Genomic DNA, 22,649 nt, shown 5'->3' with positions numbered 1-22,649 from the left:
TTTCTTAGGTTTTAGCTTTCCCTTAGGTGAACTTTGTTTTGAAACAGTCTACCATTGTAGTGACAGCTAGAATGAAGCCAAGGTTACGTGTTCATTTCTCCCATGGTTATTTGGGTTGTGTTCCTCCTCTAAAGATCCCTCACTGAATATCAATAGGTGGGTTAGTTCCAAGGAAGACCAGGCCAGATTTACAGGGTGGGACGACTGAAAACATGCTTATTGGTATCTTTACTCACAGAGGGCCAGAAAGTTCACTGTCATGTAGTTAAGACAGGGTGTTTTAAGCACTTATTATTTCACATGGTATGATTTCTTTTTTCTCTCCATGTCAAGAAAAATCAACCATTTAAAACCTTGTTTCCTTTACTCTTAAATCATTGTTTTTTAAAGGTGGGAGTGAAAGTTATCCAGGTCTATAAATGTCTTTTCAAAAAAGTAATATCTCTTTTTATTAGTGTATGCAAAGTTTTAAAAGAACTATAATGAAGCATGCTAACTACACGAATATTACTTTACATAGCATTTTTAATCATTGTTAAAGACAAGCCATTTGCTCATTGGTTCTTGATATTTTCCCATTTATATTCAGATTAATGAAGAACTAATAGCCTCATCTGGCTGAATTGTAGCAAGGAGTTTACATTGTGAAAGTCTCATATATAAAATTTTATTCTCTAATAGAAAAAAGGGAAATAGTAAAAATTATTAATATTTAAAATAGTTATAAAATACATTTCCCTCTCTAAATGGCTTGGTAACTTTAAGAGTCTTTCCTATGTCTTTGAATATTCAATTCTAGTAAATATCACAGCCAAAGAGTTCCAAGCGAAGTGCAATACTTTGATTCCATGTTTTAGGAATGATGCGGATAAACCTGGAAATAATTGGTGGGTTGAAAAAGTTCTTCACGTGTCCTTTGACATTATTATTTCCTTCGAAAATCTGAAAGCAAAATATGAGAAGATCTTTAATGATGATGTAATGGGTATGAAAATCTTATTGATAATTTTTTTTTGCAATTTTAGTTCAAGCTGAGGACATCGATGAACACATACATTATCAAAGATGATCTTTGGTCAATTATGAAATCACATGCCTAGCAGACATCTTTAGGGATTCCACCTCACTGGCTGGAAAAATAGAGACATTTGACATCTGACATGGTGCTGTGGAGCAGCTATGAAACCATCTCTGCCCATAGCCCCTTGGTAGCTGTGTGACTTTGGGCAGGTGACATATATTCTCTGATTCTCCATTTCCTCACCAGAAAAATGGAGATAACAAAAGTTTACCTCACCTTAAATTAAGATTTTTCAAAAAGTATGTAAATATATGACAGATGCATAGTAAGTGCCAGACAGTGGTTAGTTGTCACCAACATTTAAAGTAAAATGCAACCATGTGTTTTTACTTATTCTTTTTTGGCAAATGCCTTCTATCCTCACTTGAACTGTGTTTCATGCCTTTTTTTCCTTTTAGCATCCCCAGCAGGTTCCCCAACATTTACACACAGCAGAAGCTAAGTCACTATTTGTTTATGACAACGATGCTTACCCAGCTATAGAGACACTTTAGTACAGTGACAGATAAAACCAGCCAAACCAACCAACCGACCAACCAACCAATCAACTGACTAAACAAACATCTCAGGAACTTAAAAAGAGAGAGAAGTTCAAATTTATTCACCAAGATAAGTGCTGAGCCCAGGATGAGCATCCAGTAAAGGTTTATCCCCTTCTGTGTTGCCCCTCCTACTGGCTCCAGCCTGATTTCCCTTCCTGGAATTTTAGACTCACCACCTTAGATATGCCCCCAGGAGCATTTTAGAATCAAGGAATTAAGGACTATAATGGAGTAGTTCGTCTTGCAAGAAATTAGTTTCTTCATCAGTGAGGATAACAACTGTCTCCTGCTTAATAATATGATACACAATGCTTCATGGCTGTGGGTATTTGATCAGTCAATAATAACAAGTATACCCAAGGTAATGCTAATATGATGTTATTTCACAGTGGAGGGTTTTCTAGACCCATGTTATGGACTGCATGTTGGTGTCCCCCTCAAAATAATACATCGAAACCCTAATCTTCAGTGGGATAGTATTAGGAGGTAGAGCCTTTGGGAGGTAATTAGGATTAGAGCAGGTTGTGATGGTGGGGGCCATCCTGATGGGATTAATACAAAAAGAGGAGAAGACGTGGGATCTCTCTTCCTGCACCAAGGAAGGCCATGGGGGAACATAACCAAGGAGAGAGCCTTCATCAGGAACCCAACCATGCTGGCACCCTTCTCTAGGATTCCAGCCTTCAAAACTGTGAAAGAGAAGTGTTTGTGGCTTTCAACTATGATCATTTATTACAGCAGTGCAAGCCCACTGAGAGACAGCTCTTTACCATCTTTCTCAATCAGAGCTAATGATGGCTCATACCTCTCCCTGGTGTTTGGTTCTATTTCACAGGTGGCCCAGCCACTGCTGAAAGATAGTCCGCATGGTCTCTGTCCCCACACCAGCTACCTGCCAAGCTAGGGTTCGGACTTATTAGAGAGGAGGTGCATGTCCGCACATATTTGTCAAAGGCAAAGAGCTATTTGCAAATATAGGTACTTCTCTCATAGCAGTTTGTGAATTGCTTTGTTGTTGCCAGGACAGCACCCTATACCTTGTCCACCATGGAGGATTTCTGCCTGTAAGGCTTCCATTCCATTCCCTGGTCACTGTAGTGGATGGTGTAGCTTTTCACATACATTTCAGAGGACAGAGACTTGCAACCCTGTGTTACAATCGCAGTTATTTTCTTGATTTTGAGCAGATCAATTTGTAACCACTGTTTGTTGTTGTTTGCCTGTAAAAATGATGAGGACACATGAATAAGGCAGATATTAAATCCTTTGATTTTTTAAACCAAGGTATCAAAATGTGCAGCGCTCAAAAGCATTTCTTTTCTCTCATCCCTTATGATTTTCTATCTCCTAAAGGACTTCCCTGTTCCCTCTTCTTTGTTGTTGCAGACATATATAAACTTTTACTAGAGTATTTCATATCTTGTACAATAATGGTTTATTTGTTTATATCCCTTACTCTTTGAAGGCAAGGATCTATTGTGTTTCAATGTATAGCACACAGTTGGTATTCAGCGAATATTGCTGAATGAATAAATGAATGAATCTTGAGAAAAAAATTAGATTGCTAAATCATCTGTAAATATTATTTTCTTAAACATATTTGTTTAAATGCCATGATGATATTGCTGATGGGTTATCTGGGAAAGGATTGAATAGTATCCTCTCTAACTTATTTTAGAAAAGTCCCACTTTTCTTTCCATCACTTCTGTCAACTAGGAGGAATAGTCCAATTTCTTCTTTTCTGATATTTCAAATAAATGTAATATTTGAAATACCTGATAAAGCCGTGCCTAGGACTTGATATGGCATGATAGATATCCTGTCTCTGGCCTAACAAAATGCCTAATCACATGTTTGCTGACACATACTGGAGAAAGAGGATCAGAAAGACTGAGTTTTAGAGTAATCAGAGACAATTTTTCGCCTTTGGAGGATACATCATGCCCCATAGTCTCATTCAGTTCTATATGAAATAGTGAATATTGATGTATTTCTTTAACATCACTTATGTGTACATGTATGTATGTGTATATGTTTATACACATATATATGTATATATTCATATATTGTATGTATTTTTAAAGCAACTTGATTGAATTAAAATTATTGTATTAATTTTTTTTTGTTAATTTTGTAATATTCTCTAGTGACATTTGGTGGTTTCTTAGTGTATCACCAGGCTGAATAGTAACCAATCCAGGTTGTACTAGTGATACAGAGGCAGATATCTAGAGGGTTTTTGAAGGTATAAAAAAATTTTTATAGACATAAAAGAGGTAGAGACACCTCAGTTTGTATGTGTGCCTGCATAGTGTCTAGCCTCTCTAAAGAGACCCTATAAAGACATCTAATCTTAATAGAAGATTAAGTGAAATGGTTATAATTTAGAATTCCAGATTTGAAATAATGGCATTAAAAATTAGAATTAGTATTTCATCTTTGAAGCCATTATTATATCACAAAGACTAAAAGCAGATTATATACAGAACAAAATTTTCCAAAAAGCTGTAAAATACAAGGTAGGGTGACAAAGTTATTCTATGAATAGATCTAAAGGGTTTTCTGGGGAAAAAAAAATGGATGAGATCCTTTCTCCTTAACTTTTTCTTTTATTTTTTTATTATTTTATTTATGTAATGATATAAATGCAATGCAATATAACATTATTACTTTTATTATTTTAACTTCTTTAGGTCTCTTTTACTACTCTGCAAAATTGCAAAATGAGGTGTTTGCATGGCTTCAAATGGTGGGAGGGCCAATGACCTGTTAATCGGGAATATAGGCTTCCTGATTCTCCCACCAAACTAAGCTAAAATGATTTAATCTCTTTTGTGTTTAAATTTAAAAAGGAAAGACTAGACTGGATGCTTTGTAAACCCCTTGCCGTTCTTACATTCTGTGAGTCTGTGATGGACCAGAAATTAGTTTTGAGACACAAATGTCAGTTCCCAAGACTACCTGTATGGGGTCCATCCAAGCTCTTCTGTTTTCTCCACTACCACCACAACTCTCTTTCCATTGCTAGCAGCTTAACATAAATATAGGACCTGGGATTCTATGGAGTCCAGGGAACTAGAATGTAGGTATCTCAAGGGAGGGACATCAGAGGATAGAAAATAAGGAAGGGTTAAGTTGATTGATAGAATCATTCTGATTTTCGATGCCATTGAGATTTTTCAAGTCAGTTGAAGAGTGAAATGAAAATGAGCAAAGTATTAACCATTAGCCTAAAAGTAAGTCACTGGAATTATTCAATGGGCTAATATTAGGGGCAATATAATTCTCTGGAAGATGCTTATTAAACTTAGGCCACTGATTTACAACCCTGGTTTTGCAGCATTTTGCCATGCCTCCAACTGTCTAAAGGAAAGTCACAAAGTTCTCAAAAAAAAAAAAAATGGGAACAAAGAAATCTAAATAGCACTATTAAGAAAATGAAAAGTATTGCTAAATTTGAAAAAAGAAAGTGTTGCAATCTAAATCAATTATCACTAACATGAGTTGTTTTAATTAGGAGTTGGCAAACTACAGCCCAATGGCCATGTTGGGCCCCTTGCCTATTTCTGTAAATGAAGTTTTATTGGAACATGGCCATGCTCATTTATTTATTGTTTATAGCTGTTTTCCTGCTACAATGGCAGAGTTGAGTAGTTATGACTGAGAACGTATGGCTCACAGAGTCTAAAATATTTATTATCTGGTCTTTTGTGGAAAAATTTTCCCACCCCTGATCTAAATCAAGACTAGACCAAGAAACTCAGAAATGATTAAAAAAGAAAGAAAGAAAGAAAGAAAGAAAGAAAGAAAGAAAGAAGAAAGAAGAAAGAAAGAAAGAAAGAAAGAAAGAAAGAAAGAAAGAAAGAAAGAAAGAAAGAAAGAAACCTCTCTGAGCCAAAATCAGAGTTAAAGTTATCAAGTCAACAGATATTCTAGATTCTCAGACGTAGGATCATAATCTGCAGAAACAGATTATATTCTGATTTCCCAGGATCCCCATGTTCTCTTTAGTGAGGTCCTTTGTTTTCTTCTGGAAGACTGAGTGAACTCCATTCATAGGCATATTTTACCTTGGCTTGCCAGGCATTCACACGACCCTGGGCATTAAGACGGGCACGGAAGGGTTCCCAGTAATCTCCCCACCAAGATTTTTTAAATGAGGAGGCTGTGATTTGCTTGTTTTCTATCTTTCCACTTTCCATGCCCAGCGGCGTGGAGCATCCTGTCAAAAGAAAAATAATGTGATTAATTATGCCCCACCAGTATTCCTTGCATGGTATTTTGTACTTGCAGAGGAGACAAGAAATAATATCTCTACTAACAATAAAAACAACCATTGCCAGCAATGGATAGTTATTGCCCACATGCCAAATCCTATTTTTAGGCTCTACATGTATTACTTGATGCTCCTAATTACCTCCATTTTACAAATAGGAAAACAAAAAAAGCACAGCAAGAAAAAGGAACTTGCCTGAAGTAACACTACTAGAGGAATCAGAAACTAAATTGGAGCCCAGGAAGTCTGACACCCAAACACCATGTTCTAAATATTTAAACTCATTTTCTTCCTTCAGAGAGCTATGGAAGCTTCTGTCTTTTCTTTGAGGTAGAAAATATTCCTACACTGTCTATGTATATAACAGTATATTCTATTTCTCTGTCTTAAAAAAGCTATAAAGAAGAAGATACAGTGGACCCTTGGTCATCACGTTCAACAGTTTATTTTAAACTCTTTGAGGATGATTCCTGTTATGCACCATTGGGAATTTTGCCAACGTGTGCACTTTAATGTTAGTCCTCAGGCTGTCTGTGAACATGAGAAACATAACTGCCCATCATCATCATCACCTCTGTGATGCTTTGTTCTTGTTGGTAAATCATGCAGACATTTTCTTGAAGTGATATCTTTCTTCATGAAAAAAAAGATAAAAAAAAACCTACTGCTAATAGTGATTATATCAAGAAAATGAGGGTTTTTTTTAAAGTAATGCTTCTTGAATAGAAAATGTTTTGAATAGATTAATAGTGCTGATTATCACATTTTAGAGCAGTTTAAATCTCTGATCTGAGTAAACTACCATTTACATCATATACCACATAGAAAGAAAAAAAGTGACCCTTAAAAATCTTTGTTTTATATAGTAGAATTTTAGTATGGTCATTTATGATTACCTGGATTTATTTATACCACAGATCACATTATATCCCCTGAAAAATACCAGCTTACATAAAAAAAAGCCTGACTACCTAAATAGGGAGCCAAATGGAATGTAGAGTTTAATCAAAGTTTCAGGAAGTTTGGGGGTGCGTGGGTGGCTCAGTCAGTTAAGGCTCCAACTCTTGATTTTGGCTCAGAGTTGTGAGATAAAGCCCTGCCTCAAGCTCCACACTGAACAGGGAGTCTGCCTGAGATTCTCTCTCTCCTTCTCCTTCTGCCCCTCCCCACCAGCACATACACACATACTCTCTCTCTCTCTCGAATGAATAAATCAATCTTAAAAAAATGTTGCAAGAAGTTGGTAAGCACTTTAGATTTTTAAAGCATTCATTGAACATCTAATATATGCCAGTAATGTTGCTAGATACTTTCATTACATTAAAGTCTGAGTGACCTGTGGACTTCGGAAGAGTCAGGCCTAGTCTGAAGCTTAGTTCTTATTGAAATAGCCTGATGGAAGTTATTCTAAGCTAGGGCTTTTCCTTGGAGGGTCAGGGCACTGTCCCTGCCATCCTGGTACTGTTAAGAGATGGTACCTACCCTCTGGCTGCTAGAACCAGTCTTGGTCTAGGTCACAATGAGAGTTTACCCGAGCAGAAACTGTTTCACCAAGGTTTTTACTAGGCACCTCTGTGATTGAAGAGAACTAAAAATTCTACACATTCTTCATATCTACTAAAGCTGGATTCTCTGAGAGGCATTCAAGACATAATGCATCTTAGTTCCTTACCGTTAACCTCACAACCTTGCAGCTCCAATCGAAGAGCAGGTCTATTATAGGATCTAGTTGGAGTGATCCTAATATATCTAGCCACAATAGGTGGGTCAAAATTATTCTCTTTTATTGTAGAGGCATCTGAATTGCCATCAAAATACTAGAGGAAAAAAAGGAAAGCTTAGTTATTAAACAATTATCTATAAAGTAATTTTATAATAAAATTTCAGTTTAACTTAATATTGTCATATTAAGTTTTCATGTGGCCTGAATTAAACCTTAGTCTTAAGAAATTGGAGATACATTCAATTCAGGAAGATGGTGTACATATACTTTGCCTTGTATCTCCTGCTGAGTACAGCTACAACATAAGAAGCCTCTGAAAGGTGGAGAGAAGAAGGCAGACTGGCTAACGTCCTTGGGACTCAAGGAACAACATGGTGCTGGGCTCTCCGGGTTTTATTTTGTCTCATATATCCCAGACTGGGAATCCAGCAACCAGGAAACACCAATAAGTACAGACAAAAGAAAGTTCTAGTGAAAGCTTCCTTCCTCCAGTCACACAACCAGGAAAGACCAGTCTAGAAAGACAGAAAATTTTCAGACAATAATTGCTCTACTTCTAACTAAACATTGTAGAAAACACTTGGCTCTTCCTCCACCCAGAGCAGTAAAGGCCAAGTTGAAGAGCCTAGACTTCCATGCTCATAAAACTGTAACAAGACACCTCCAAACACTCACTGGGATTGCATCAGAGAAAGCCAAATAGGAACCCAGGATTTTCATCTCCGCCAGCTGCTAATAAGGCTCCTACCACTGTAGTACCAGTGAAGACTACCCCATTTCCACCCAACAGCAAAGAGGAGTGGTCCTCCCTCATTGGGGAAGCTGGACTTCGAAGTCTACCTGGCAGTGATGAGGTGTGCCCCTGCCCCTTTCCTCGCTGGACCAGTGTCAGAAAGATTCAGCTAAAACAGAAGAGAAGGGAAGCAAGACTGAAGACCAGAAAAATAATAAAGGCAGTGAAACAGCTAGTTCTTTGAAAAGATTAAAAAAAATAAGGCAAAAAAAAATAAGGCAAATATCTAGCAAGAATGAGAAAGTAAAATGAGAAGAGATGCACATTACTAATATCAAATTCAATAGGCAATATCGCTGTAGACTCTACAGACATCAAAAGCATAAAAGAATACTACAAACACCTCTATCCACATAAATTTAACAACTTAGAGGAAATTGATCAATTATTGTAAAGCACTATCTCAACTTATCCAGTATGAAATAGATCATTTGAACAGCCAGTAACTAGTAAAGAAATTGAATTCATAATTTAAAAGATCCTGGGGCAGCCTGGGTGGCTCAGCGGTTTAGTGCCGCCTTCAGCCCAGGCCTTGATCCTGGAGACCCAGGATTGAGTCTCACATCAGGCTCCCTGCATGGAGCCTGCTTCTCCCTCTGCCTGTGTCCGCCTCCCTCTCTCTCTTCTTTCTCTGTCTCTCTCTCTCATGAATAAATAAATAATCTAAAAAAAATATCCTGGAAAAGAAACCACTAGGCCCATGTAGTTTTACTGGTGAATTCTACAAATATTTAAAGAACACCAACTCTAGAAAATCTTTCCCAAAACACAGAAGAGCATGCTTCCCAAATCATTTTATGAAGCTAGTATTACTCTGATATCAAAACCAGAGAGTCAAAAAAAAAAAAAAAACAACAACAAAAAACCAGAGAGTACAAAAAAATAAAACTATACACCAACATTCCTCATGAATATAAGTACAAAAGTCTTTAAGCTATGAACTCTAACTGTAATCTGTGTTCTCTCCAAAACTGATTAGTAGGAAGTATAAGTTGAGATTTTCAGGATCTATTCTAAGGTATAGTGCAAATAATTTATTATTAGAGATAGCTAATAATACAGATACTAGAAAAATAGTCAATGATTTACAGGAAAAATGAAACAAATTTAAAGTTATCAGCATAATAATGGCAGACTGACTCCTTACATTCTGATAGCTCTCTTTGGAAAGGGGGTTATGAAGGAGTTTGGGACTGGTACACATGGGATATTGGGAATAATTCTGGCTGAGCCTCTGAAAGACCCAGAAAGGGATTGTCATTCCTAAGGCAGAGCAGAAAAAAAGTCTGAAAAACACACTGCCTCTGAGCATAACTGGCATTAACATTGCTATTTCCTTCAAGTCCACTGAAACAAAGAACAAAATAAAATGTAAAAGTTAGTATAATCAAAACTCTTGGAGGCCAGTTTTTAGTGTGAGCTCCTTAAAAGCACAAGACCAGATATTCTACTCTGTCCTACACCATCTGCCAACCTAAGAGTCTGGGTATTTAGTTTGATCAAAAAGTGGGCTTTTTATGGAGTTTTGGAGTCTCAGGTCAGACTTATCGCTTTAACTTGTAATACCAGACCCTCATTTTGCCACTTTCTTGCATAAGGCCCGAAGAAAGACATTTGTATTTCTCCCATCCAGAAAGGTATTTTTTTTTCCAGAAAGGTATTTTTAAAAAAGACATAGTGATAGGCATAGTCATAGTAACCTAGTGACCCCAGGGTGTGTCTTGAGATTCAGAAAGAAACGAGGCACACAGACCATCACATTCCTTGTACTGTTGCCTTTGAAGATCTGCCAGTTTGTCCGGTCAGAGCTGTATGCCACATAGAACTCCATGGTGTAGTAGGACTTCAGATACTGTTTGGCACCTTGTGTCTGGATCCCTGTGAATACGACCTCCCTCTGCATGTCTATCTGCAATATAGCAAAGCCATTAAACAGAACTGTTCTTGTCAACAAGTCACACAATTAAGTCCTTCCTTAATTCGTTGTGTAACCAGCTTTCTTTAGAACCAAAAAGTCAGCACCTAAGGTCTTAGCAAACTAATAAAATGGCTAGATACAATCCGTAGTTGAGCACAGGGTACCTGGACTTAAATCCAGCTGTATGTGACTTTTGGCAGGTAATTAGTCCTCTGTGCCTTAGTTTTTGCATCTGTGAAAAAGATATCTAGGGTATTACTAGAACTAACCTCATATGGTTCATTTTGACTATGTAAAGTACTTAGGATAGTGCCTAGAACATTGCAAGAACAACAAAGAGAAATTATTAAATCACCCTCACTTTATTATAATGGTACTGTAAATATTGTCAGGTTTATAAGATATACCTGGATCCAAGGTTTAGAGTCAAGTTCTGTTGAAGGTTTTTCTGGGATCCAAGCATTATATGACCCACCATTATTTAATCTTGCTAATTTGGGCTCCCAATAACCTAAGTCCAAAAAAAGAAAAAAATTATTTTGAATTGAAAAACAAAAACATATAACTAGCAATTTCCCAAGTAAGTTTAGTACCAGTGGAAGACCAGATCTCTGCAGGAGCTTCTACTGAATTTAAGAGACCAGACAGTTGACATAGGCCTCAGCTACTAAGTCAGTTCATGGTGATGAAATCTTCAGGTCTGCTTGGTCAGTTGTCAACTACCACCCACCTCCTTTCTTGTACAGAAGTTGTGTTTATCTTTTCTCACTTATGTTAATGTGGTTGTTGCTGAGTGTGCTTGCTTATGGGGAGGGTGTGGAAGGACTTATGGGAGCCTCATTATCCCTTGCAACTGACCTCTTGGTCCTAGGAAGGGATTTGAGGCAGAGAGAGGAAATTTAGGAGATCCTGACAGACTGGATGATCAGCAAAGTTTCTTGAATGGGTGAGTGGCTGGCACAAGAAAGAGCCCTATTAACAGGGAGAACAGTATCTGGCCATAAGACCTTGTAAATCTGACTGTAATATTACGCTTGTGATCAAACCTGGGACGAGGATGAATGGGGAAAATTTTGGAAACAGGCACATGATCATAAGAGTAAGGGATTCACTCCTTGTTCAATCCCTGCTGAGAGGTTGTACTGCTTGCATAGAGATTCTGAGGACCCCTCGCTCTTGGTCTTTCCCGGGACAGACTCTTTGGGAACATTATACACCAGAGAGGGTGACAGTGATAAAGGAGTGTCAACAGGTTTTAGTGCCTATCATATTGCTCCTTCCTCTACCAGATGAGCACCTCAAGATGGAGCTGCTTTACCATGTGGTAGAGAAAAGCCTGGAGAGGAGTCATGATCTATAGATTAAATAGGCAGGGTTGTCATGAGTTGTTTTTCAGGCTGTGTACTGCATAACTGTAGGATATGCTTCCAAAGTCTATGATGCTGCTACTTACCCAAATGCTCAGAAGCCTTGATTTGTGAATCAGCTATGATGCCAGTGCTTAGTCCCATTGGCATCTTACATTCTACAAAACAAAGCAAACCAGAACAATGAATAATTTTTGCTTAGAAAATACACATAACAAAAAAAAAAAAGAAAATACACATAACAATGTAAAAGTTCCATGGCTAGAGATTATACCCTTGGTGGGTCAGCTGGTTTCATCTACCTTGTATGGTACTGACTTAAAATATGCCTGGTTATAAAATGGTCAATGTACTAGCAAGACTGGTGCTTTAACAGAAATAGTGACATCCTAGAGGAAAACATGGAAATCCTGAAGCATTTAGTTTTAAACTGATTTCCATCAGTTTATATCTTGAAATAAACAATTTATACAACATTAAGTATTACCCCTTATAAGTCTACATTCCCAAAAGTTGACTTGAAAGTTAGAGTTATTTACATTCTGATCACAAAAGAAAATGCCAGCTACTGAGATATCTGGATATTGACACGGTACTTGTTACTTAACAGATACTTTATAAATGCTGGCTGGCTGACTTGCTTGGCTGGAGGGGTAGACAGATGGAAATGATTTCTCAAATACTGAAATGCCAAGTTCAGAGACTATCCCAGTCATTGTTGAATTCCAGGTATCTTTTCCCCTCTCTATTCTAGGAGACTGGAAAATTCTCGCATTCTCTTTCCCACGAATTTCACATCATGAAGGAAGATACTTTATATTGGTTCCCCAACTGAGAAGAATGCCTTTGGGCTGAAACATGTGATTTAAGTTTCCTAGAAGACTCATGTTTGCAGTGCAATCAGATATGGGTCAGAATAAAAGTAGTTACTGGTACACACGATGCCTCTGTCATGCAGAGTTCTCAGAGCTCAATATTTCCACTCTAAAAGTTAATAATGTTCTAGCAGGGACCCTCCTGCTAAAAATATCATGTGGCTCTTGGATGGTACCTCTGTCTATGATGAGAAATGGTGTTTGCATCCCTGCTCTCTGGTTTTCTCCAACCTCTGTGTTGAGGAGCCACCAACCAGGTTTTGATGACTTCATTTCAAGAGTTTTAAATGAACCTAAAATAGACAGTGAAGGACAACGTTAACCACCCCAAGTTAACAATATTAGTTGGCAGCTATCAAAGAATCCTAACATCCCTGCACCTCAAGAGGCTTTAGAAAAGAAATGAAAAATGATCTATTTCTCTTTAGGCAGGACCAGAGGTGTAAACGAACAGATAAAAACAAAACAGCAATACACATATACATTAGTAAAAATAAATTGCCCCAGGACCTTAAAAAAATCTCCAACACCCCTTACTAGAAAGAAACTTTCATTTATCTACATATAACATCACAAGCTAACCCCTACATAATACAGTTTCTGAGTTCTAAGTATTAAAACAACCTTGAATGACTTATCATTGGGCCTCAAGACTACTGTGCATGTTTCCTTTCTCTCCCTTTATTTCATTAGTTTTTTCTTTTTTATGAGAAAATTAAAGTCAAACATTCTTCTCCCATATTTTCAAGTTTACATATTTGGATAGAGATGCACATAAATTGTTTCAGAAAATCACTGAAAGAATGACATTTCTGAAACTTCTGATTGTCCATTCTGATATTTAATGCTTCCCATTGCCAGTTAATTCTGAAATTCTGCTGACTGTAATTCATGTCTATTTTCCAGATTGTGAGTTAAAATTAATAGCTGATGGTCATCCTCCTTTAATACCAGGAAAAGATTCTAGCCTCCCACACTCCAATACAGGTATTTAGATTTGAAGGTTTAGATGGGCCAGCCAATTCCAGCTTCTCAGTGTTTCACACAGGCTTGTGGGAAGGGGGACCCATCTGGCAATTTTACATCCAGTGAAAAGTCAGGAATAAGTCTGGCCTAATCCCCTTCATCTCTGATTTTTTAATTAAAAAATTTTTTTTTAATTTATTTACGTATGATAGTCACAGACACAGGCAGAGGGAGAAGCAGGCTCCATGCACCGGGAGCCTGATGTGGAATTCGATCCCGGGTCTCCAGGATCGCGCCCTGGGCCAAAGGCAGGCGCTAAACTGTTGCACCACCCAGGGATCCCTCCATCTCTGATTTTAACAGAGTGAGTCTTTATAGCTTTATTAGTGAGCCACAGCCTGAATGGAGCAAACAAGAATACCCTTTCCCCATCCTTAACCAAACCAGTCCCAACTGGACCTGCTGTACCTTTCAGAGGCTGACTCACATAGCAACTTCTCCATCCAAAGTACTGGCAAGGGATGCCTGTCTGCCTTCACTAGCTTCTCACAGCATTTGTGGAAGATAGGCTACTTGTGAAAAATGCAGTGTCCCTGGCACCTGCCCAAGATCTAGCAGATCAAAGTCTTTGAAAGCAAAATCTCTGCCTTAGCATTTGCATTTTAACCAGCTTCCTAGAATTTTACTATGCCTGTTACAGTTTGAGAGTCCATGGCATCTAGCACTCATACCCCTACTCACACAGAGATACACCTACAAACAACTCATTGGCACATAAAAATCCTTTGTGATTTTTTTTAAAACCTTCTCATTATTTTGTACATGAAAAGCTCTAACTACCCTTCTTATTCTTTAGCTTTTATGATCATTAAAAAATTCCCCCTCCTACCAAACAGCCTCATGAGTCAGTTTAAGATTAAGATTCCTGTAGCTGTTTGCCCAAAGATATCAGAGTGAGAGTGTGAGGAATAGAATTCAAGAATGCAAGAATCCCCAAACCCTAGGAAGTTTTTAATCTCCTTCCCAACAGAAAGCTTTCACTGCCTGAGCCGTGTGGGATTCATTTCGTAATCTGTTTAAGACCTGGCCTAAGTGACCCAGAGTGGTTTGGAAAAAACTGCCTAAGACATACCATCTTTGTAGAACTGAGTTGAGCCACACATTTAGCCTGTGTGGTGCTATAAATAGTGAATGCATTAGCTGGCTCTTTTGTACTCTGTATTTTGTTTGAGGATAAGTCTCTGCTCATGATCTCTGCCAGAACCCATGCCTGACTCTTAGGCAGTAAATGCACAGGGGGGAATGAGGGACAGTGACAGTTGCCAAGATTGCCTCCTCTAGCCATTTTTCATCAGGGACCTCTTTTTATTGTGCACTTCTTTACCAGGCAGCAGGGGCCAGACCCCTAGCTGGTGCTGTTGAGTGCCATTTTCCAGCAAGGTCTGGCCATGAAAATGAACCACATGGATGTCTCGGGAGCCGCCCATGTTCAACAGATGCAACCTCACCCACTCTTGCTCGTACATTCTCAGGCCGGGCAAGTTGTAGGTCATCCCATTGATGGCTGAAAGGACAGAGAGTTGCGATCAGTTAGAAATCTGTGTACACCAGCAGAGAGGCGAGTAAGGAGGTCTGAGGCATCCCAGCTACAACCCATCTTCCTGTCACTGTGACTACCCAGGCACAATAAGGACCCCTGTGTGTCCTGATATCAGTGAGAGGCTAAAACAGGTCCTCTTCACACTAGCCAACAGCAGTTTCCTGCAGTTTGTCACTCTCCAACCCCCACTTCACACTTCCCTTGCTCTGTATTTCACTCACTTACCCTTGATATTTACAGTGTAGATTTTCCTGTGCTACAAAAACACAAATATGAGCCAGATAAGTGACTCCAGTGGTTAGAGGAAAGAGAGTGAGGGGGTACACAAAAATCATTGCAAGGCTGCCTAAATTTAGAGATAGTTCCAGGCAAAATCAGGAAGGCAGACCACTGAGGTTCATGTTTATTCATTTGTATGATAGCTCCTCTGCCCTTTTCCCAGCTTAAATGTCAAGGGTTCTCAGGCTTCATCCACTCTCTGCTCAGTGAAACATATGTGAGAATGTATGTGTGTGTGTATGTGTGTGTGAATGAGTGTGTGTGCTTAAATCATCTGGTGAGCTTAATCACCTTAAAAAATAATACAAAATTTTAATGATATAGCTTTGGGCTCCCATGTATTTAACTGAGATTGAAGTGAGTGAAGTTTTTATTAGTGATATTGTCTAAAGTTAAAAGAACTACGATGGAATTTCAGGAACTGAGCAAGTGAATTCGGGGAGGAAGAGGAGTTGAGATCATCTTGGCACCTTCAAGGTTACACCAGGCATGAGAGCACCTATCTTCCCACTCCTAATGCCAGTCCTTACTCCCTCATCAGGGCAGGACATAGATCTCAAGTGATTATCAGGTCAGCATTGCTAAATCATTACATTAGGATATGGAATGTAGACACTCAACATAGCAGGTGCTCAGTAAACATTTGATAAATTTTTTTTTTAAAGGATGTATTCTTTTTTTTTAATTTTTATTTATTTATGATAGTCACAGAGAGAGAGAGAGAGAGGCAGAGACACAGGCAGAGGGAGAAGCAGGCTCCATGCACCAGGAGCCCGACGTGGGATTCGATCCAGGGTCTCCAGGATCGCGCCCTGGGCCAAAGGCAGGCGCCAAACCGCTGCGCCACCCAGGGATCCCAACATTTGATAAATTAAACTGAGTGATAGAATTTGTTCATTTATTCACTAATTCAGTAAACAATTACTGAGCGCATACTGCAAAAGGCCAGGTGCTGAGTTTGAAGCTGGGAACTCAGGTGGTCTGCTCCATTAAATACCCTGATAAATACTATACCATGGGGATTACCCAATTATAGAGACTTCAACTACAATGCATTTAAAACTAAACCATACTGGATGTATTTTACTCTTTCTTTGAGGAATTGGGAAGCAGTGGCTTGAGGGTTCTCAGACATTACAGGATAGCTAAGAGACCACCAGATCTGATTCTGAGGCCTATGCTTTCCCATGAGGTTGGAAGATTTCAGGAGAGTTTGCTTCCCACCCCTGAGACCAAGTGCCATGGATTAAAAAGCCTAGAAATGGTAGGAGAAGAGAAAAGGAAGTTCTGCTTGGAGTTTATCAATTAGCTTTCCACTAATTCTATTTTAGAACACCTAATAGAATCTTTTTAACCTTGTGCGATAAGCAGTCAGGGGGTAGGGTTTTAGAGCAGATCATAAATCATATTGTTTATGTCTCTACTCCAAAGTGTTGATATGGGTGAGATCAGATTGTATTCCACATGAACAGAAGTTTAATGAGAAAAGTAGAGTTAAGAAGGGCAGCCCAAGTGTAAATGGGCCAGAGGGGGCAGTATAGACCTACTTAGCCTTGGTGAATTATGGTGGCAGTGAAGTGGATGTTGTGTATGTCTTTATTATTATTATTATTATTATTATTATTGTTATTATTATTATTATTCCTTAAGCAATAGCAACTTTCTCCTTTCCTGTTACATGGAATGACTGACTGACCCCTACCCAAAGCATAGATCCTTCATGTCAGAAATCTTGCAGCTATCCCCTACATTCACCAAAATCTGAAAACAGGGCTTATCAGTTTCCATTTATTCTCTAACCCCCAAGTCATTCTCTTTGTTGTTCACCAAATCCTAAATTCTATCTTTCTCTAAAACTACTTTTAACTCAGTGGACACTTAACAGACAAAATTCCTGAATGGAGTTCAGGGTACATATGCTTTTCTCACTCCCCTGACAAATGCTCCCTTGACATGATTCTCCTATCACTCAACTACCCAGTGTTCTCTCTTGTTCTATTTTAGATGCTTCGGATGCCACCTGGGAACTTCTGAGAGCTGGTCACCATCATTCTTCTTTAGAAAGTACATATGGGTAATTACTTCTAAATAAATGATTGTTCCTTTAGTGATTAGTTCCTTTAGTGATAGTTCCTTTAGTGATCCTTTAGTGATAAATGAAAAAGTGATAATGCTTTTTGATTCATGCTACCAGCTGTGGCACACTGGCTTTTTGTTGGTTGGTCTCCCGTGCTAGCTTTCAGACCTTCTCTGGGTCCTTTATGTGCAGTGCCACCTGCCGGGTGACATTACCCCTCAGACATTTAAGGACCAGCGGTGAGTTTTAGCTCCCAATTTTTCAGAAGCACCTTTTGTCTAATTTTATGAAGACCTAGGGCAAGAATCACAGTCACCCCTTGTGATTTAGTTCAGAGATTAGATCAAAGTCAAAGGAAAATACCATGAAACTCATGAGAGTGTTTTGCTTCTGAGGATGTAAGTCTCCAAGACCTTGGGGACTGGGCTTTCTTTTTATAGTACCAGCTCTTCTTCTCATCAAAGACCATAAAAAGTAAGACGAATTCTCTTATATCCATGGGTGTGTTGCTCTTATCAAGTACTCCTTTTCGACAGATCAGAAGGGGACCTATCAAGCCAGAATGGATATCCTTTTCCTGGAAGACAGTAGATGCAAATTTCACAGATTTTCTCTTTCTCAGGATTTCCTTTGCTTTTTGGTAATCTCTGATTTATAGAGAAGAGGAAACCTCAGGGGCTCTGAATTTGAAGATTATAGATGAGTAGCTTATTAAGCATGGGTATCATCTGATTTTGTAGCACTCATAGTCCTTTATCTGATTAGTCCTTTATCTTGGCATGTCAGTAATGATAATGTTAATGACAATATCAGTACTATTATAATTACTATTTATTGAGCATCTACTCTCATAGCAAATATTTTGCTGGTAGTATCTTATTTAATTCAGACAGCAATCCTGTTTAATAAAAATAAGCTCATTTATTAAGCAAACATTACCAAGTGTTTATTGTGTGCTATCTATTGTTTTCTCATTTTTAGCTTTAGAAACTGAGGCTGAATGAGATCAAGTAATTATCTTAGGCTCACATGGTAAGTGACAGGATAGGGATTGAAATATGTCTGTGCTCTCTCTCTCTCTACCATGCCCCACATGAAGCCACCTTGATTTTGCAGTTCTTTCATAAAGAAAGAACAAAAGAAAGCTAAAACTTGCTCAAGGAAATTGCAAATAAATGTCTTCCTCTGCAAAGGTAGTCACTCTGACTGGGGTCAACCATTTCAATACTCCTCCCTCCTCTCCACTGAACACCTGCTACTCTCCCACAATCATCTGAAGACAAATAGCTATAGACTGTTACCCAATATCCTTACACATTCCTCATGGAGAGCAAGACATTTAACGAGAAATCATTTGACTCTTCCATTTGGTGGACTCAGGTCATAAGGTTAGGGAAATGACAAAAACTTTCAATCAATATACCTACCGGGTTTACTGCTGAGTAGTAGGCCCACGCCCGACAGGCAGAGCCAGGATTTTCTGGCCCAGATCGTGTGGTGGCATGCCATACATACGTATAACTGCTATTTGGCTGAACAGCATTATCTTCCTTAAACCATTCAGGAGAGTCATCTTCATAAGTCTTTCCCTCTGATGATTTTTCATAGGAAAGCCCATGGGCATGAAGAGAGTATGGTCTGGATGCTAAATTTTTAAAACGAACCTAGAAAAAAGAATGATCCACAAATGGACTTAAGTTCAACAAAAATCCAAATTAAAAAAAAATGGTCATATTATAAGCAAAAGTGGATGGTTAGTTAGAGACTTATATCTATATACAGTAAGATATATTAATTGCATACAAGTACAAAGTAACATATACATTATGTCATCTAGTTTTTACAACTGTGAGTCAGATAGGGCCCAAGCAGCTTACCCTAGAAACCCCAAACATGTTTGTTCTTTGGCTCAAAACAAAAGTATTGACATTAGGCACAAATGAAATGATCACAGCAGGTGCTGCAGATTTGAAGGTGAATGAGCTTTGGATCTTGCTCACAATATGCTTTCAACCTCCTGATGAAGACACCTACACATGTGGATTCAAGTTATAAATATAGAGACCAAAAGTGTGTAAACAAAGTATGAATGGGGTTAGATGGGGATGCTTGAAAGGAGCAATTGGGTTGAATGTGCAGGAGAGGTTGTGTAGTAAAAACGGTTTCTTAGGGAAAACAGATTTGGCCCTTACAGAATGAATAGGAGCTCAGCAAAGGCCGAAATAAAATCATGAGATCATTTTTTTTTCTTTTTTTTGAGACCATTTTTTTTCTTGAAGATTATCAAATTACTTGGCAAGCAGTCTCTGAAGAGAAATGTAATTATTTGTTAATTTTGGAAAATAAATTACCTATAGCCCTCTTGCCCCTTTCGCTGCTACAACCCTCTGGTGCTTGTGAAAATTCCTCTGATGATCTTAGCAATGCTCAAAAGATGACTTACTTGGATGACATCATCCACTTCAGCTCTAATAACGGGACCAAGAATGCCGAGATGCTCTTCATACTCCCCCAAAGGATCACGTTTGGTAAAAGTGCTATCAAGGTACTTTCGAAAGACTACTTTCTTGTATACGGTGTTCTCTTGAGCATGTATATGGTCATCGACATCTTCACTAAAATAATTAAGAATGGTATTTATTTAAAAGAACAAATGAAAGACCATTCCAAGAATTAGGGGAATTATCCCTGTTTTGGGTATAGTATCTAGCATGAATATTTAATCAATACTTGAGGAACAAATGAATGAGAATATAATGAGTAAAAACTTAAACCAGTAAATATCCTTCAGATCCTAGTTCGCATATCATTGCTTAGGTTGTTTTCCTTTAGACTAGGTCAAATCTCTCTATATCATTCTTTAAGTTTCCATAGTATTGTCAGAGTATATATAGTATATTCTTGTAGTATTTTTATATTTCTCTAGTATATATGGTAAATTATATGTCATTTATTTGTGATATTATCTATTAAAATCTGACTCTGATACTAGAGTGAAAGCCCCATGAGGTCAGGAATCATACCTAGTTTGCTCACTGTTTTATTTCTAGTACCTCACAAGTTACCTGGCACATAGTAGGTACTTGATAGATTTTTGTTTAATGCGTTAATGAATGACAATTGTCACCCCTGTGAAGGTCACTAGATGGCAGTTTGTACTCTGAAAGTAGTCATTCTCAAATTTGCTTTGTTAAATCAGATTATTCCTTGTGTAATTCACCAGCCCTGTCTGGGGCCAGAGCACATCATATTTTCTCACTGACTCTTAAATTTCTCAAGCCTATGGAAGCAGGCCAAAAGCTCCTCCATTAGTCTCATAGTATTTTTTATGCACCAGGAGAATCCCATTCTGCCTTCCTTCCAGTCTTCCTGGACCACTGGCCCCATCCTTCCAGACTCTGAGCATAACATAGTTTCACAGAACACATGGGGACAAGCAAAGCCACTTTGACTGCCATAAACATGGGTTGCATATCTGGAATGGTATATAAGATTTTGAAGGAATTGGTTCCATTCCTTTCCACTTTGGAAAGGCCTTGAATCTTATTCCTTTAGGGCCTCTCTTAGAAATCCCTAGATAAACTATTTATTCTCATATAACAATGGGAAAATGTGTGTGTGTGTGTTTTATTATTGTATTTTAGAGGAAGAAGAACAGAGGAAGAGGGAGAGAGAGAGAATCTTAAGCAGGCTCCATGCCCAGTGTGGAGCCTGACATAGCCCTGAAATCATGACCTGAACTGAAATCAAGAGTTGGAAGCTTAACTGACTAAGCCACCCAGGCACCCTGAAAATGTGTTTTAAACTAACAGTTCTTATATGGAAATGCCAGGATGCAGATTAATGAAATAATTTCTGTAAGCCATACCATGCATTGTGTCTCCTTACTCTAATTACACTTTGGTTTTTGATTTTTAGTGTAACTGTTAGCTTCTGTAAAAGCTGTGTACTATAGTTAGACAGTTTAAGCATGGTCACCACATTGTGTCCCAGAGAACCTGTAGCTGGCTAAACTTTGCCCCTTGTCCCTCTCTCTCTTCTTTCTTTATATTGTTATCCAAGAATACAGAGTCCAGCCCATTATGGCTTTCCATCGTTAAGCAGAATTGAATTGAAAACTCTTTTAAAAATGTATATGGATTCCTTAGAAACCCTCTGTTGTAAGTTAGGACACTTACAAACTTGCATGAACTCCTTCAACTCTATGGTTGAAGGGTGGCTGGAACCCTGCAACGTTAAATCTGAAGAGGATCTTGGGGGCCATTTGGTGTAACACCTTTATTTAAAAAATGAAAGTAACAAGGTCCAGGAAAGGAACTGACATATTCCAGGAAACAAGGAATGGCTTAGAACTTTTGAAGTGTTTCTCATTGATCTTTGGATAAACACCAAAATTCTTCCCATGGCCTACAAAACCTAATGGCATTTGGTCTTTGCAGAGCTAGTGCTTTCTTAGCACTCACTCTCTTCTTGAGCTCCAACTACACATGCTTGAGGACTTCCTTCTTCCACAGGGCCTCATCATGCTTTTCTCTCTGTCTAGACTGTTCTCTCCTCTCTACTTCTTGCCTGGCTCACTCCTATTCATCTTCTGATCGTAGGTCAAATGCCACTTCTTCAGGGTCAGATTCCTCAAGTCTCATATCGCCATGTATCTACCTTTCCTTCTCGGTCTTTAGCTAGTTATATTTTACACTTATTTACACTTATTTATATGAGCAATAAATTCATATCCACCCACCCAACTAGACACAAATTCCATGGGGACAGGAGTCATGTATATTTACATTCTCTTTTAGAGTCTCAGCACTTAGCACAATGCTTAGGAGAGAATAAGCATTCATTAAAGAGTTATTAAATGAGTGATTCTATTAGCCAAGTTAAAACTCAAGTTCAAAAGAAAACTTGTCATTTAATGATTGTCTCAGTTGAGGGCATAAACTTGCTTTTTGTTTCTAAACTGGTTTGTATCCTTGGCCTCTGATACTGGAACCTCATGTAATTTGAATTAAACATCACTAAGATGCTGTATACTTTATGTTGATGAGTAAACAATTTTAAAATGTGTTTTGGTAAACAAATGCAAAAGGAGATTTCTACATCACAAATTTTGATTTGAAGCCAACTTCAATGAAATTGTGTTGAGTAGCA

The 22,649-nt window shown here is 38.3% G+C and overlaps 1 protein-coding gene across 1 annotated transcript in view; it reads right to left on the bottom strand.

The window, feature by feature from the left end:
* Positions 1 to 424: 424 nt before the first annotated feature.
* F5 (coagulation factor V) overlaps positions 425 to 22,649 on the bottom strand; it is a 70,334-nt gene continuing 48,109 nt past the window's right edge. The window contains exons 14-25 of the mRNA XM_038542596.1: positions 19,942 to 20,113; positions 18,926 to 19,162; positions 17,862 to 18,075; positions 14,927 to 15,106; positions 12,753 to 12,869; positions 11,788 to 11,859; positions 10,742 to 10,845; positions 10,170 to 10,325; positions 7,573 to 7,717; positions 5,695 to 5,846; positions 2,661 to 2,843; positions 425 to 942 (exon numbers count right to left, since the gene is read on the bottom strand). Coding sequence (XP_038398524.1) covers positions 796 to 942; positions 2,661 to 2,843; positions 5,695 to 5,846; positions 7,573 to 7,717; positions 10,170 to 10,325; positions 10,742 to 10,845; positions 11,788 to 11,859; positions 12,753 to 12,869; positions 14,927 to 15,106; positions 17,862 to 18,075; positions 18,926 to 19,162; positions 19,942 to 20,113 — 1,879 coding nt within the window. The 3' untranslated portion in view covers positions 425 to 795. The remainder of the gene's footprint in view (positions 943 to 2,660; positions 2,844 to 5,694; positions 5,847 to 7,572; positions 7,718 to 10,169; positions 10,326 to 10,741; positions 10,846 to 11,787; positions 11,860 to 12,752; positions 12,870 to 14,926; positions 15,107 to 17,861; positions 18,076 to 18,925; positions 19,163 to 19,941; positions 20,114 to 22,649) is intronic.

The sequence above is a fragment of the Canis lupus genome, chromosome 7, assembly GCF_011100685.1.
Source record: "Canis lupus familiaris isolate Mischka breed German Shepherd chromosome 7, alternate assembly UU_Cfam_GSD_1.0, whole genome shotgun sequence".
Classification (NCBI taxonomy): Eukaryota; Metazoa; Chordata; class Mammalia; order Carnivora; family Canidae; genus Canis; species Canis lupus.
Note: the sequence above shows the minus strand (reverse complement) of the source record. Positions and strands in the feature narration are given on the sequence as shown.